Genomic DNA, 17213 nt, shown 5'->3' on the forward strand with positions numbered 1-17213 from the left:
GGAGAGGCTGAGGGATTTGGGATTGTTTTCGCTGGAAAGGCGGCGGCTAAGAGGGGATCTTATTGAAACATATAAGATGATTAGAGGTTTAGATAGGGTGGATAGTGATAGCCTTTTTCCTCTGATGGAGAAATCCAGCATGAGGGGGCATGGCTTTAAATTGAGGGGGGGTAGTTATAGAACCGATGTCAGGGGTAGGTTCTTTACCCAGAGGGTGGTGAGGGATTGGAATGCCCTGCCAGCATCAGTAGTAAATGCGCCTAGTTTGGGGGCGTTTAAGAGATCCGTAGATAGGTTCATGGACGAAAAGAAATTGGTTTAGGTTGGAGGGTCACAGTTTTTTTTTAACTGGTCGGTGCAACATCGTGGGCCGAAGGGCCTGTTCTGCGCTGTAATGTTCTATGTTCTATGTTCTATGAGCCCAGTACTCTGTATTCCTGTTACTCCTTCCAAAGTGAATCACCTCACACTTTTCCGCATTAAACTCCATTTGCCACCTCTCAGCCCAGCTCTGCAGCTTATCTATGTCCCTCTGAAACCTGCCACTTCCCTCCGCACTGTCTACAACTCCACCGACTTTAGTGTCATCCGCAAATTTACTAATCCATCCTTCCACACCCTCATCCAGGTCACTAATAAAAATGACAAACAGCAGTGGCCCCAAAACAGATCCTTGCGGTACACCACTAGTAACTGAACTCCAGAATGAATATTTCCCATCAACCACCACCCTCTGTTTTCTTACAGCTAGCCAATTCCTGATCCAAACCACTAAATCACCCTCAATCCCATGTGTCCGTATTTTCTGCAAAAGCCAACCGTGGGGAACCTTATCAAACGCTTTGCTGAAATCCATATACACCACATCAACCGCTTTACCCTCATCCACCTCTTTGGTCACCTTCTCAAAAGAACTCAATAAGGTTTGTGAGGCACGACCTACCCTTCACAAAACCGTGCTGACTATCCCTAATCAAATTATTCCTTTCCAGGTGATTATAAATCCTATCTCTTATAATCCTTATTGCCCATCCCGAGATGCTCCTTGTGGTGGGGAGCTCCCTTCTTGAACTGCTGCAGCCCCAGGAGGTGTAGGTACACCCACAGTGCTGTTAGGGAGGCCGTTCCAGGATTTTGACCCAGCAACACAGAAGGGGCACCCGATATATTTCCAAGTCGGGATGGTGAGTGACTTGGAGGGGGAAACTTCCAGGTGGTGGAATTGCCCAGTTATCTGCTGCCCCTGTCCTTCTAGATGGTAGAGGACGTGGGTTTGGAAGGGGCTGTCGAAGGAGCCTTGGTGAGTCACTGCGGTGCATCTTGTAGACGGTCCACACGGCTGCGTCGGGGGTGGAGAGAGTGAATGTTTGTGGATGGGGTGTCAATCAAGTGGGGCTGCTTTGTCCTGGATGGCGTGGGGCTGTGTGATGTTGAACCCCACAAATCAGGACAGCCCGTTGGGATGGCAGTGGTGAGCACTGCTGCCTCTCAATGCCAGGGATCCGGGTTTGATTCTTGGCGGAATCTGCACATTCTCCCCATGTCTGCGTGGGTTTCCTCCGGGTGCTCCGGTTTCCTCCCACAGTCTGAAAGACGTGCTGGTTAGGGTGCATTGGCTGTGCTAAATTCTCCCCCAGTGTTACCCGAACAGGCGTCGGAGTGTGGCGACGAGGGGATTTTCACAGTAACTTCATTGCAGTGTTAATGCGAGCCTGAAAACTCGTCCCTCAAATCAATATCAAAGATTATTTTCCCCCTTTATGGGTTGTGGGAGGGGCCAGATTTTGTTTGCCATCCTTAATTACCCCCTCACTCAGAGGGGGCAGTTGAGAGTCAACCACACAAGTCTGGAGTCACATGTATTTGTGATATATATAAATGATTTGGAAGAAGGTGTAACTGGTGTAATCAGCAAGTTTGCGGATGACACGAAGATGGCTGGACTTGCGGATAGCGAAGAGCATTGTCGGGCAATACAGCAGGATATAGATAGGCTGGAAAATTGGGCGGAGAGGTGGCAGATGGAGTTTAATCCGGATAAATGCGAAGTGATGCATTTGGGAAGAAATAATGTAGGGAGGAGTTATACAATAAATGGCAGAGTCATCAGGAGTATAGAAACACAGAGGGACCTAGCTGTGCAAGTCCACAAATCCTTGAAGGTGGCAGCACAGGTGGAGAAGGTGGTGAAGAAGGCATATGGTATGCTTGCCTTTATAGGACGGGGTATAGAGTATAAAAGCTGGAGTCTGATGATGCAGCTGTATAGAACGCTGGTTAGGCCACATTTGGAGTACTGCGTCCAGTTCTGGTCGCCGCACTACCAGAAGGACGTGGAGGCGTTAGAGAGAGTGCAGAGAAGGTTTACCAGGATGTTGCCTGGTATGGAGGGTCTTAGCTATGAGGAGAGATTGGGTAAACTGGGGTTGTTCTCCCTGGAAAGACGGAGAATGAGGGGAGATCTAATAGAGGGGTACAAGATTATGAAGGGTATGGATAGGGTGAACGGTGGGAAGCTTTTTCCCAGATCAGAATTGACGTTCACGAGGGGTCACGGGCTCAAGGTGAGAGGGGCGAGGTATAACTCCGATATTAGAGGGCTGTTTTTTTACACAGAGGGTGGTGGGGGCCTGGAATGCGCTGCCAAGTAGGGTGGTGGAGGCAGGCACGCTGACATCGTTTAAGACTTACCTGGATAGTCACATGAGCAGCCTGGGAATGGAGGGATACAAACGATTGGTCTAGTTGGACCAAGGAGCGGCACAGGCTTGGAGGGCCGAAGGGCCTGTTTCCTGTGCTGTACTGTTCTTTGTTTGTAAACCAGACTGGGCAAGGATGACCTTCCCCAAAGGACATTAGGGTGAACGGAACGATCTGTTGACAGTGGGATAAATAAATGGCTTCTGAATCATTGTTTAAAGCTTATTTATTAGTGTCACAAGTCGGCTTACATTAACTCTGCAATGAAGTTACTGTGAGAATCCCCCAGTCGCCACACTCCGGCGCCTGTTCGGGTAACACTGAGGGAGAATTTAGCACGGCCAATGCACCCGAACCAGCACGTCCTTCGGAGTGTGGGAGGAAACCGGAGCACCCGGAGGAAACCCACGCAGACACGGGGAGAACGTGCAGACTCCGCACGGACAGTGACCCGAGCCGGGAATCGAACCCAGGTCCCTGTGTGAGGCAGCAGCGCTAACCACCGATCGCGATCACAGCCGCTTGGCGAGACAGACAGATTCTTTGTTAATGTATAATCTGTCGGGCTGTAAAAGCCACACCCCGCTTGGGTTGGGAGATGCCGGGGAGGGCAAGAGGGCAAGGTCTTTGGTACTGGAACCTCCTGGGACTGGAGAGTCAGCTCCAACGTGTAGCAAAAGATAACACCCAAACAGGAAGATCTTTCCCCTTTCTCTCATTAGCTCTATGTATCGAACTGATTGACTAGTGAAAGCAGAAGGCTGGTCCAAATTACAAGAGGCCATTCGGCCCATCAAATCTGCACTGGCGCATGAGAAACACCTGACCTGCCCACCTAATCCCATCTGCCAGCACTTGACCCATAACCTTGAATGTTACGCCGTGCCAAGTACCCATCCGGGTACTTTTTAAAGGATGAGGAGGCATCCCGCCTCCACCACCCTCCCAAGCAGCACATTCCAGACCCTCACCACCCTCTGGGTAAAAAAGGTTTTTCCCCCTCACATCCCCCCTAAAAAGGATGTAGAGGCTTTGGAGAGGGTACGGAAAAGATTTACCAGGATGTTGCCTGGTATGGAGGACATTAGCTATGAGGAGAGGTTGGAGAAACTTGGTTTTTTCTCACTGGAGCGACGGAGGTTGAGGGGAGACCTGATAGAGGTCTACAAGATTATGAGGGGCATGGACAGAGTGGATAGTCAGAAGCTTTGTCCCCCCAGGGTGAAAGTCAATTACTAGGGGGAACAGGTTTAAGGTGCGAGGGGCAAGGTTTAAAGGAGATGTACGAGGCAAGTTCTTTGCACAGAGGGTGGTGAGTGCCTGGAACTCGGGGGGGAGGTAGTGGAAGCGGATACGATAGTGACTTTTAAGGGGCGTCTTGACAAATACATGAATAGGATGGGAATAGAGGGATATGGTCCCCGGAAGGGTAAGGGGTTTTCGTTGAGTCGGGGCAGCATGGTCGGTGCAGGCTTGGAGGGGCCGAAGGGCCTGTTCCTGTGCTGTCATTTTCTTCGTTTTTGTAAACCTACTGCCCCTCACCGTGAACCCTTCGTGACTGACCCTTGAACTCAGGGGAACGGCTGCTCCTTATCCACCCTGCCCAAGCCCCTCCATCTTGAACACCTCGATCAGGTCGCCCCTCAGTCTTCTCTGCTCCAGAGAAAATAACCCAAGTCTACCCAACCTCTCTTCATAAGATGTCCCATCCCAGGCAACATCCTGGTGAATCTCCTCTGCTCACTCTCCAGTGCGTTCACTGTGATGTGATCGAGGGAGAAGAATTTGACATCCCCACACAAGGAAAGTCAAACATTTGACCCCGTGCATTGCAGAAGGAGAGAGTGATTAACCAAGTTACACAACACATCGACTTTTTCTCCCTCCCCCTCAAGAAAAAAAAACACCCACTTAAGCCACATCCATGTTCCAATCGATAAGAACTCAAAAATTAATTTAACAAATACTTCCCTTCAGTGGGCGGCACGGTAGCACAGTGGTTAGCACTGCTGCTTCACAGCTCCAGGGACCTGGGTTCGATTCCCGGCTTGGGTCACCGTCTGTCTGGAGTTTGCACATTCTCCTCGTGTCTGCGTGGGTTTCCTCCGGGTGCTCCGGTTTCCTCCCACAGACCAAAGATGTGCGGGTGAGGTCGATTGGCCATGCTAAAAAATTGCCCCTTGGTGTTCTGGGATGCGTAGGTTAGAGGGATTAGCAGGTAAAATATGTGGGGATAGAGGGGTGGGGCCTGGGTGGGATTGTGGTCGGTGCAGACTCGATGGGCTGAGTGGATTCTTTCTGTACTGTAGGGGTTCGATGATTTCTATGAGTCTCAGTACCCATGACTCGGTGTGGAGGGGCTTGAAGTCACAAGGTTCAAGTCTCACTTACCCAAAAATAAAAACCCAAAAGACAACACTGGCCAGTGCAGTACCGAGGGAGCACCACACTGCCAGAGGTGCCATCTCCTCAGGGGAGGTGTTGAATTGTGGCTTTAACAGTTTGCACCTGGGTGGACGTCACCAAGAATCCCTACCTTTGGCCCATCGAGTCTGCACCAACCACAATCCCACTCAGGCCCTTTCCCCATAACCCCATGTATTTACCCTGCTACTCCCCCTGACACTAAAAGGGGCAATTTAGCATGGCCAATCCCCCTAACCTCCAAAGAGAACAAAGAATATTACAGCACAGGAACAGGCCCTTCGGCCCTCCAAGCCTGCACCGACCATGCTGCCCGACTGAACTAAAACCCCCTACCCTTCCGGGGACCATATCCCTCTATTCCCCATCCTATTCATGTATTTGTCAAGACGGCCATAAGACATAGGAGCGGAAGTAAGGCCATTCGGCCCATCGAGTCCACTCCACCATTCAATCATGGTTGATTTCAACTCTATTTACCCGCTCTCTCCCCATAGCCCTTAATTCCTCGAGAAATCAAGAATTGATCAATTTCTGTCTTGAAGACGCTCAACGTCTCGGCCTCCACAGCCCTCTGTGGCAATGAATTCCACAGACCCACCACTCTCTGGCTGAAGAAATTTCTCCTCATCTCTGTTCTAAAGTGACTCCCTTTTATTCTAAGGCTGTGCCCCCGCGTCCTAGTCTCCCCTGTTAATGGAAACAACTTCCCTACGTCCATCCTATCTAAGCCCTTAAAAGTCACTACCGTATCTGCTTCCACTACCTCCCCCGGCAGAGAGGCACCCACCACCCTCTAGAAAACTTGACTCGTCCATCTTTGGACACCAAGAGGTAATTTAGCATGGCCAATCCACCCAACACGCACATCTTTGGAGTGTGGGAGGAAACCGGAGCAAACCCACGCAGACACGGGGTGAACGTGCAAACTTCACACAGTCACCCATGGCCGGAATCGAACCTGGGTCCCTGGTGCTGTGAGGCAGCAGTATTAACCACTGTACCACCCAATATTTAAACTGAAAGGCAGTGGGAGTTCCCCCTCACCACTGCCCCATGGTGTCCAGCACGTGTCCCTCAAGTCAAAAATTGAAAATCACCAAACAATTGCGGTCGGTACAGACTCAGTGGGCCGAATGGCCTCCTGCTGCGATTCTATGAAATGATGTGGACATTGCTGTTGGGTCCAGTTGTCACCTTGCCAACCCAGCCACATTCCAAACCCCACTTCACCGAAAGCAAAACGCTGCCAGTGGGATCTTGCTGTGCACAAACTGGCTGCTGGCTTTCACGCATTAGTGACCACGCTCCCAAAGTAGTATTTCACCGGACCACCAAGCCCTGGGAAACATCCAATGGTTGAATGCAAGTCTTCCTCGGAAGCCCAGCGAGTCCATTCAGCCCACAAACCTGGCCTGCTATCCAGTCCCATCGCTAACAGAATTCCACGAATGCCCGCCAACAAAAAAATTCTACCACTGAGGCACTTTGGACATTTTGCATTGCTGCGTCTCCCCAGATTTCAAATCCTTGACGTCCAGCCTTCCTTAATGTATCACAGCTTGGTCTGGGCTCCTGCTCTGACCAAGATCGCAAGAGACTACAAAAGGTCGTGAATGTAGCCCAATCCATCACTCAAACCCAGCCTCCCATCCATTGACTCTGTCTACACTTCCCGCTGCCTCGGGAAAAGCAGCCAGCATAATCAAGGACCCCACGCACCCCAGACATTGTCTTCCACCTTCTTCCATCGGGAAAAGGGTACAAAAGTCTGAGGTCACGTACCGACCGACTCAAGAACAGCTTCTTCCCTGCTGCTGTCAGACTTTTGAATGGACCTACCTCGCATTAAGTTGATCTTTCTCTACACCCTAGCTATGACTGTAACACTACATTAGAATCATAGAAACCCTACAGTGCAGAAGGAGGCCATTCGGCCCATCGAGTCTGCACTGACCACAATCCCACCCAGGCCCTACCCCCACATTCTGTGCACTCTCCTTTCCTTCTCTATGAACGGTATGCTTTGTCTGTATAGCACGCAAGAAACAATACTTTTCACTGTATCCCAATACATGTGACAATAATCGGGTGGATGGAGCTATTACAAGGGGGCATAACTATAGGGTTCGTGGTGGGAGATACAGGAAGGATATCAGAGGTAGGTTCTTTACGCAGAGAGTGGTTGGGGTGTGGAATGGACTGCCTGCAGTGATAGTGGAGTCAGGCACTTTAGGAACATTTAAGCGGTTATTGGATAGGCACATGGAGCACACCAGGATGATAGGGAGTGGGATAGCTTGATCTTGGTTTCAGATAAAGCTCGGCACAACATCGTGGGCCGAAGGGCCTGTTCTGTGCTGTACTGTTCTATGTTCTATGTTCTACTCTATGAACGGTATGCTTTGTCTGTATAGCGCGCAAGAAACAATACTTTGCACTGTATCCCAATACATGTGACAAAAGAAAAGGGGACATTAGTGAACCCAGGTGGGATTTCTTTAAACTAGTTACTCTTCCACCTTCGGGAAAAAGATACAAAAGTCTGAGGTCACGGACCAACCGACTCAAGAACAGCTTCTTCCCTGCTGCCGTCAGACTTTTGAATGGACCTACCTCGCATTAAGTTGACACAAAAACAGAAAATGCTGGAAAACTCAGCATCTCTCATGGGGGGAGAGAATTGAGCAAATGTCGAATCTATATGACCCTTTGTCAGAGCTAAAACGAAGGGTCATCTAGACTAGAAAGTTGACTATTCTCTCCCCACAGATGCCGCCAGGCCTGCTGAGATTTTCCAGCATTTTCTGTTTTGGTTTCAGATTCCTGCATCCGTGGTATTTTGCTTTTCTACATTAAGCTGCTCTTTCTCTGCACCCTAGAGGCTTTGTGGAGAGAGTACAGAGGAGGTTTACCAGGATGTTGCCTGGTATGGAGGGGCTCAGTTATGAGGAGAGATTGGGTAAACTGGGGTTGTTCTCCCTGGAAAGACGGAGGATGAGGGGAGACTTAATAGAGGTGTATAAAATTATGAAAGGCATAGATAGGGTGAACGGTGGGAAGCTTTTCCCCAGGTCGGTGGTGACGTTCACGAGGGGTCATAGGTTCAAGGTGAAGGGGGGGGGGGGGGGGGGGGGAGGTTTAACACGGATATCAGAAGGACGTATTTTACACAGAGGGTGGTGGGGGCCTGGAATGCGCTGCCAGGCAAGGTGGTGGAGGCGGACACACTGGGAACGTTTAAGACTTATCTGGACAGCCATATGAACGGAGTGGGAATGGAGGGATACAAAAGAATGGTCTAGTTTGGGCCAGGGAGCGGCGCGGGCTTGGAGGGCTGAAGGGCCTGTTCCTGTGCTGTATTGTTCTTTGTTCTTTGTAGATATGACTAATACTACATTCTGCACCCTTTCCCTTGCCACTATGTCCCGTATGAACGGTAGGTTTTGTCCAACAATACTTTTCACTGTATCCCAGCTCGTGACAATAAATCAAAGTCCAAAGTAGGTGGTTATAAAATATGAATGCCACCTGGTTATTGTTGTTAGAATTTGCAACAGAGTAGAATGCCTACGGAACAGAAGGAGGCCATTCGGCCCATTGAGTCTGCGCCGACCACAATCCCACCCAGGCCCCATCCCCATAACCCCATGCATTTACCCTAGCCAGTCTCCCTGACACTAAGGGGGCAATTTAGCACGGCCAATCCACCTAACCAACATCTTTCGGACTGTGGGAGCAAACCGGAGCACCCGGAGGAAACCCACGCAGACACGGGGAGAACGTGCAGACTCCGCACAGACAGTGACCCAAGCCGGGAATTGAACCCGGGTCCCTGGCGCCGAGAGGCAGCGGCGCTAACCACTGCGCCGCCCCAGGTAGTGAAAAGGAGAGCAGGACAAGATGCTTTGGAGATCCAGCCACCTCCTATAATCGGAAACCCCAGAGTTCCAGTACTCAGCTTTCAAATCCAAACGGCTGCCCATCCGATAACAGCTCTGACAGGCCAGACACAACGTGACATATCACATGCCCAGGGGGGAAAAAAAAAAACGAACAAAAGGACCCATTGACGACACTGTATGAGGCAGATTTTGGACAGCGTTGCTGGAATTAGCAACACTAATTAATCCCAAAGCCAAACATGGAATTTGGTGACCAAAAGTTTTACTTTGCTATCTTCATCCCTCCATTATGCCTACGAGACTTATCTCCAAAACTCCGTGGCCTGGGCCTCGGCTCCTCCCTCTACGACTGGATCCCATACTTCCCAACCCACAGGAAACTGGGACTAGCTGAGGGGTTAAAAGAGACGGCATGGACAAGTTGGGCCGAAGGGCCCGTTTCCATGCTGTAAACCTCTGACTTTGAGACCACAATCAGTAAGGATAGGCAACAACGTCACCTCCATGTTCAACCTCAACACCGGTGTCCCACAAGGCTGTGTTCTCAGCCCCCTGCTTATACACCCATGACTGTGCGGCCAAATTCCCCTCCAACTCCATTTTCAAGCTTGCTGATGACACCACCGTAGTGGGTCGGATCTCAAACAATGAGGGAGACAGAGTACAGGAATGAGATCGAGAATCTGGTGATCTGGTGCGGCAACAATAATCTCTCCCTCAATGTCAACAAAACGAAGGAGATTGTCATCGACTTCAGGAAGCGTAAAGGAGAACATGCCCCTGTCTACATCAACGGGGACAAAGTAGAAAGGGTCGAGAGCTTCAAGTTTTTAGGTGTCCAGATCACCAACAACCTGCCCTGGTCCCCCCCCACGCCAACACTATAGTTAAGAAAGCCCCACCAACGTCTCTACTTTCTCAGAAGACTAAGGAAATTTGGCATGTCAGCTACGACTCTCACCAATTTTGACAGATGCACCATGGAAAGTATTCTTTCTGGTTGGTCAGAGAATCTCAAAGTCCTCCTCGAAAGACGTGAGCACAGGTCCCAGTACAGCACTGAGGGAGTGCTGCAGTGTCAGATGTACCAGGACCCCGCAGCCCAATGCAATAAGGACCCTCTGCCCTATTGAGCACAGTGCCCCCCCCATGCCCACATTCAACCCTCCTACAACATCCAATGAGCCACCCCATTACCAGTGGTCTGTTGGAGCTTGCTATGCAATCATTAGCAATCCTTGATGTCAGTCCTGGAATTAGAGCCAGACAGATATTTGGAACCCACCGTTTTCATAGGAACCCCTCAGTGCAGAAGGAGGCCATTCAGCCCATTGAGTCTGCATAGATGCTTGAGTGTCCCACTTTGGACCTATTCCCATAAGCCCCCCAAGGTCCATTTAGCATGGCCAATCCACCTAACCTGCACATCTTTGGACACCAAGGGGCAATTTAGCATGGCCAATCCACCTAACCTACACATCTTTGGACACTAAGGGGCAATTTAGCACGGCCAATCCACCTAACCCGCACATCTTTGGATACTAAGGGGCAATTTACCATGGCCAATCCACCTAACCTGCACATCTTTGGACACCAAGGGGCAATTTAGCACGGCCAATCCACCTAACCTACACATCTTTGGACACCAAGGGGCAATTTAGCATGGCCAATCCACCTAACCTACACATCTTTGGATACTAAGGGGCAATTTAGCATGGCCAATCCACCTAACCTGCACATCTTTGGACACTAAGGGGCAATTTAGCATGGCCAATCCACCTAACCTGCACATCTTATGACACCAAGGGGCAATTGAGCATGGCCAATCCATCACAGTAACTTCATTGCAGTGTTAATGTAAGCCTACTTATGATATTAGAGTCATAGGAATCCCTAGGAATCATCTGATTAAGCTAGTGCTACCAAATAAGCCTGTTGGTCTTTAACCTGGTGTTTCTAACTGAGGTAACCGGATTTCTTACTGAGGTATCCCCTACAGTGCAGAAGGAGGCCATTCAGCCCATCAAGTCTGCATAGATGCTTCAGAGCGTCCCACTTTGGACCTATTCCCATAACCCATTTGTCCCATCTAGTCTACATTGACAACAACCCCACCCAGACTCTATCCCCGTAACCCCACATATTTACCCTTCTCGTCCCCCTGACACCAAGGGGAATTTAGCACGGCCAATCCAGCTAACCCGCACATCTTTTGGATTGTAGGAGGAAACCCATGCAGGCATGGGGGGAGAAGGTGCAGACTCCACACACACACACACACACAGACAGACAGAGTCACCCGAGGACGGAATTGAACCCGGGTCCCTGGCGCTGTGAGGCAGCAGTGCTAACCACCGTCATCGGTGGCTCCCCACACAACTGAAGCTCTTAGTACCATCTCGTGCTCTGCATTAAGAGAGCAATGGAGGGGACACACAAGGAAGCTTTGTGTACGGGCTATTGCTACCGCACAGAACAAAACTTCATTTGTGCATTATTGCATCCAAGAACATTCCCTGGCTGGAAGAGTTTGGGATTGTGAAGGAAAAAAAAAAAAAGGGGAAAACTCAGTTGTGGATAGTGACGAAGATTGTCAGAGGATACAGCGGGATACAGATAGGCTGGAAAACTGGGCGGAGAAATGGCAGATGGAACTTAATCTGGACAAATGTGAGGTGATGCGTTTTTGGTAGATCCAATTCAGGTGGGAGCTATAAAACAAAATCAGGAGCCTAGACACAGATCTGGGAGTACAGGTCCACAGCTCCTTAAAAGTGGCAGCACAGGTGGACTAGGTGGTGAAGAAAGCGTGTGGCGTGCTTGCCTTCATCGGATAGGGCACCAAGTTGGCAAATTGCGTTACAGTTGTACAAAACGTTGGTTAGGCCACATTTGGAATACTGCGTCCAGTTCTGGTCACCACACTACCAGAAGGGACGTGGAGGCTTTGGAGAGAGAGTGCAGAGAAGGTTTACCAGGATGTTGCCTGGCATGGAGGGTATTAGCTATGAGGAGAGATCGAATAAACTGGGGTTGTTCTCCCTGGAAAGACGGAGGCCGAGGGGGCGACCTGATAGAAGGCTTATAAAATTATGAGGGGTATGGACAGGGTGGGCAGTTGGAAGCTTTTTTCCCCAGGGCAGAAATAACAATTACAAGGGGGCACAAGTTCAAGGGGAAGGTTCAGTGGGGATGTGTGGGGGAAGTTCTTTTACACAGAGGGTGGTGGGGGCCTGGAATGCGCTGCCAAGTGAGGGGGTTGAGGCGGACACATTAGCCACATTTAAGACTCATCTGGACAGACACATGAACAGACGGGGACTAGAGGGATACAGGTGGTTGGTCTAGACAGGACAATGTGGTCGGCACAGGCTTGGAGGGCCGAAGGGCCTGTTCCTGTGCTGTACTGTTCTTTGCTCTCTGTAAACCTACCAATGAGGCAGGAAAAAGAAAAATGGGGTGGGGAGCAGAGGCTCAAAGGTCAAGTCCCAAACCACCAAGAGAATCACTGGGATGGGCTGCTTAACCAGATGGGACAACAGAAGGGGGGAAAAAAAGGGGCTGTGAGGACAGCGACAAGCTTGGGCAAAGCTTCCATACCCCCCCTCCAGTCCCAACTCAGGGTAGCACAGTGGGGTTAGCACGGCTGCCTCACTGCGCCAGGGACCCGGGTTCGATTCCCGGCCTTGGGTCACTGTCTGTGCGGAGTCTGCACGTTCTCCCCGTGTCTGTGTGGGTTTCCTCCGGGTGCTCCGGTTTCCTCCCACAGTCCGAAAGATATGCAGGTTAGGTGGATTGGCCATGCTAAATTCTTCCTTGGTGGTCCATTGGGAAAAAGATACAAAAGTCTGAGGTCACGCACCGACCGACTCAAGAACAGCTTCTTCCCTGCTGCCGTCAGACTTTTGAATGGACCTACCTCGCATTAAGTTGATCTTTCTCTACACCCTAGCTATGACTGTAACACTACATTCTGCACTCTCTCCTTTCCTTCTCTATGAACGGTATGCTTTGTCTGTAGAGCGCGCAAGAAACAATACTTTTCACTGTATCCCAATACATGGGGCGGCACGGTAGCACAGTGGTTAGCACTGCTGCTTCACAGCTCCAGGGTCCCGGGTTCGATTCCCGGCTCGGGTCACTGTCTGTGTGGAGTTTGCACATTCTCCTCGTGTCTGCGTGGGTTTCCTCCGGGTGCTCCGGTTTCCTCCCACAGTCCAAAGGTGTGCGGGTTAGGTTGATTGGCCAGGTTAAAAATTGCCCCTTAGAGTCCTGGGATGCGTAGGTTAGAGGGATTAGCGGGTAAAAAAAAAGGGATTAGCGGGTAAAAAAAAGGGATTAGCGGGTAGGGCCTGGGTGGGATTGTGGTCAGTGCAGACTCGATGGGCCGAATGGCCTCCTTCTGCACTGTTGAGTTTCTATGATTCTATGATGTGACAATAATAAATCAAACCCGAACAGGAGCTGGAGTGTGGCGACTGGGGGATTTTCACAGTAACTTCATTGCAGTGTTAATGTAAGCCTTACTTGTGACACTAATAAATAAACTTTACTCCCTCCAGTCCTCAGGTCACTGGAGTGGGACTTGAACCCACAACCTCTGATTGACAAAGAGCAGAAAAATCAATGGGTGGCACAGCGGTTAGCGCTGCTGCCTCACAGCGCCAGGGACCCGGGTTCGATTCCCGGCTTGGGTCACTGTCTGTGCAGAGTCTGCACGTTCTCCCCATGTCTGCGTGGGTTTCTTCCGGGTGCTCCGGTTTCCTCCCACAGTCCGAGAGACGTGCTGGTTAAAGTTTATTAGTGTCACAAGTAGGCTTACATTAACGCTGCAATGAAGTTGCTGTGAAAATCCCCCAGTCGCCACACTCCGGGGCCTGTTCGGGTAACACTGAGGGAGAATTTAGCACGGCCGATGCACCCTAACCAGCACGTCTTTCAGACTGTGGGAGGAAACCGGAGCACCCGGAGGAAACCCACACAGACACGGGGAGAACGTGCAGACTCCGCACAGACAGTGACCCGAGCCGGGAATCGAACCCAGGTCCCTGGCACTGAGGCAGCAGTGCTAACCCACTGTGTCACCCATTGATTTTTCTGCTCTTTGTCAGTCAGAGGTTGTGTGTTCAAGTCCCACTCCAGTGACCCGAGCGGGTCCCTGGCGCTGTGAGGCAGCAGTGCTAACTACTGTGCCACCTTGCCGCCCGTTGTCCGTGCTAAATTCTCCCTCGGTGTTACCCGAACAGGTGCCGGAGTGTGGCGACTAGGGGATTTTCACAGTAACTTCATTGCAGTGTTAATGTAAGCCTTACTTGTGACTCTAATAAACTCAATGGCACCTTGGTGTTAAGTGCCAAGGTTATTGGATAGGCACATGGAGCACACCAGGATGATAGGGAGTGGGATAGCTTGATCTTGGTTTCAGATAAAGCTCGGCACAACATCGTGGGCCAAAGGGCCTGTTCTGTGCTGTTCTATGTTCTATGTGTGGCAATTCCAGAGGGGGGACACACCAAGCAGGTGAAGGCTGGCATCCTCATCAATCTTTATCTCAGCCCCAAAGGCAACAGACCCGGTCAAATGGCAATGAACTGGACAGTCTAAAAACCCAATTCAACCCACAGCCCTACCCACTGCCTTCCTGACAGGACAGGGGGTATAGCTACACAGAGACACGGACATTGGGTAGGCGATGGCCTAATGGTATTATCGTTAAAGACTATTAATCCAGAAACTCCAGCTAATGTTCTGGGGGGACCCGGGTTCGAATCCCCGCCACGACAGAGGGTGGAATTTGAATTCTATAATAAAATATAATCTGGGATTAAGAATCTACTGATGACTCCATCGTCGGAAAAACCCATCTGGTTCCCTTTCGGGAAGGAAATCAGCCGTCCTTACCCCGGTCTGGCCTACATGTGACTCCAGAGCCACAGCCAATGTGGTTGACTCTCAAACTGCCCTCCAAGGGGCAACTAGGGATGGGCAATAAATGCTGGACCAGCCAGCGACGCCCATGTCCCACAAATAAAGGATAGGAAGGAAAGAGCAGGAAGAGGTCACCTGGGTCAACATTATAGCTTCCATTGCAAGTAAGCATTGGGGATCAAAACAGAAGGCAGGTGTTAACTGCTGCATTTCAATGCGGTAGTTTAATTGCCAGTATTTGAAAGGGAACTCAGGTAAAAAAATAAAAATGTAACCTTGCAATAAACAGCAAGGCAACGTCCTTGACTTGCTGCAGTGGCCCAGTGAAGCCCAATATTCAAGTCAACAACTTTAAACAGTGACCCTTCCCCTCCATCCCTTTAAAAAAATATCCCACACATTTATTGTGTTAATACAATCACCACCCTCCAAACATCTGCCACCCATCAAGGTTGCTATAACCGCTCACAGTTTAATATTCAACACATTTTCCCTCCCTCTCTAGTTCTGATAGAAGAACCCAAACCTGAACTCATGTTTCTCTCTCTCCCTACGGATGCTGACAGACCTGCTGAGTTTTTCCCCAGCATTCCTGTTCTCATTTCAGACTGAGACACCCCAGTCTCTCTCTCACACACACACAAACACAGCATGGGGCAATTGTCAGACCAAGACCCCATGTCACACACACCACACCTGGGGGCAAATGTCAGACTGTTACCCCAGTCTCACACACCACACCTGGGGGCAAATGTCAGACTGAGACCCCCAGTCACACATATACACAACATGGGGCAAATGTCAGACCCAGTCTGTCTTTCTCAGAGGGCAAATATCAGACTGAGGCCTCAGCCTCTCTCATATACAACATGGGGCAATTGTCAGACTGAGACACCCATGACTCACACACCACACATGGGGCAAATGTCAGACCCAGTCGGAGGGTAAATATCAGACTGAGACCTTCTCTCTCACACAGTGGGACAAATGTCACTGTTATACCCCAGTCTCTCTCACACACACACCCAGCATGGGGCAAATGTCAGACCCAGTTTCTCTCACAGAGGATAAACATCAGGCTGAGACCCTCACACACAGCATGGGGCAAATGTCACTGTTATACCCCAATGTCTCACACACACACACAGCATGGGGCAAATGTCACTGTTATACCCCAGTGTCTCACACACATGGGGCAAATGTCACTGTTATACCCCAATGTCTCACACACACACACAGCATGGGGCAAATGTCACTGTTATACCCCAGTGTCTCACACACATGGGGCAAATGTCACTGTTATACCCCAATGTCTCACACACATGGGGCAAATGTCACTGTTATACCCCAGTGTCTCACACACACACAGCATGGGGCAAATGTCAGACCCAGTCTCTCACCAGAGGGTAAACATCAGACTGAGACCCACACACACACACACAGCATGGGGCAAATGTCAGACCCAGTCTCTCACCAGAGGGTAAACATCAGACTGAGACCCACACACACAGCATGGGGCAAATGATCCAGTCTCACACACAGAGGGCAAATATCAGATTATTGGGGCAAACTTCAGACTGTTAACCCCTGCAACAAAGTGAGACACATTTTCCATTGGCAAAGAGGAGGGGTTAAGAATTGGAATAGAGTAATATTAAATTTGTGTTAGCAAGCTAGCTAGCTGGTGTGTGTGTGTGTGTGGGGTTCTAAAAAAAAAAGGAATGGACCTGGCTACTCACCCACTCGCATGAAGATCACGATGCTGAACATGGAGAGGACGGTAGGGACCACCACCCCGAAGAAGGTGCACAGCTTCCTGCTGTCGTCCGGCTGGGAGCCGGTGCTGGAGACGGCCAGCAGCTCCTCGTCCTGCGGGGCGGCGCAGGACTCGGCAAAGCCCCCAGCCACATTGTAGAGGCGGTAATTGAGGAGGGGGGAGGTCTCGCTGGACATGGTGGAGGGGGAAAAGAGAGAGGGGGGGAAACCCCCTTCTGAAAGGCCAGGGAGAGAGAGAGAGAGAAGGGATTCCCCTGCTGAAACTGAACAGTGTGTCAATTTCAGAGGCGCCGCGATGAGACACCAGCAGCTGGGGGGGACACAGTGTTGCTACAGCTCCATCCTCGGTTGCAACTTGCCTCTCCCCCTGCAGTTCAGCATCATCAGATAATGACTACACCCCCCACCCCCCATGTGATTTTTCACTCGCTGTGGTTGGTCTTCATCCCCTTTCTAACCCCTCCCAGTCCCGGGAATCTT

At 50.5% G+C, this 17213-nt stretch overlaps 1 protein-coding gene across 3 annotated transcripts in view; it reads right to left on the reverse strand.

Annotated features, from left to right (window-relative positions):
• Positions 1–16910, reverse strand: part of slc12a9 (solute carrier family 12 member 9) — a 55264-nt gene extending 38354 nt beyond the window's left edge. For all 3 annotated transcript variants that reach the window (XM_078200830.1, XM_078200829.1, XM_078200828.1), the window contains exon 1: positions 16697–16910. In XM_078200830.1, the coding sequence (XP_078056956.1) occupies positions 16697–16910 (214 nt within the window). The remainder of the gene's footprint in view (positions 1–16696) is intronic.
• Positions 16911–17213: the final 303 nt, after the last annotated feature.

This window comes from Mustelus asterias, chromosome 31, assembly GCF_964213995.1.
Source record: "Mustelus asterias chromosome 31, sMusAst1.hap1.1, whole genome shotgun sequence".
In the NCBI taxonomy this organism is placed as follows: Eukaryota; Metazoa; Chordata; class Chondrichthyes; order Carcharhiniformes; family Triakidae; genus Mustelus; species Mustelus asterias.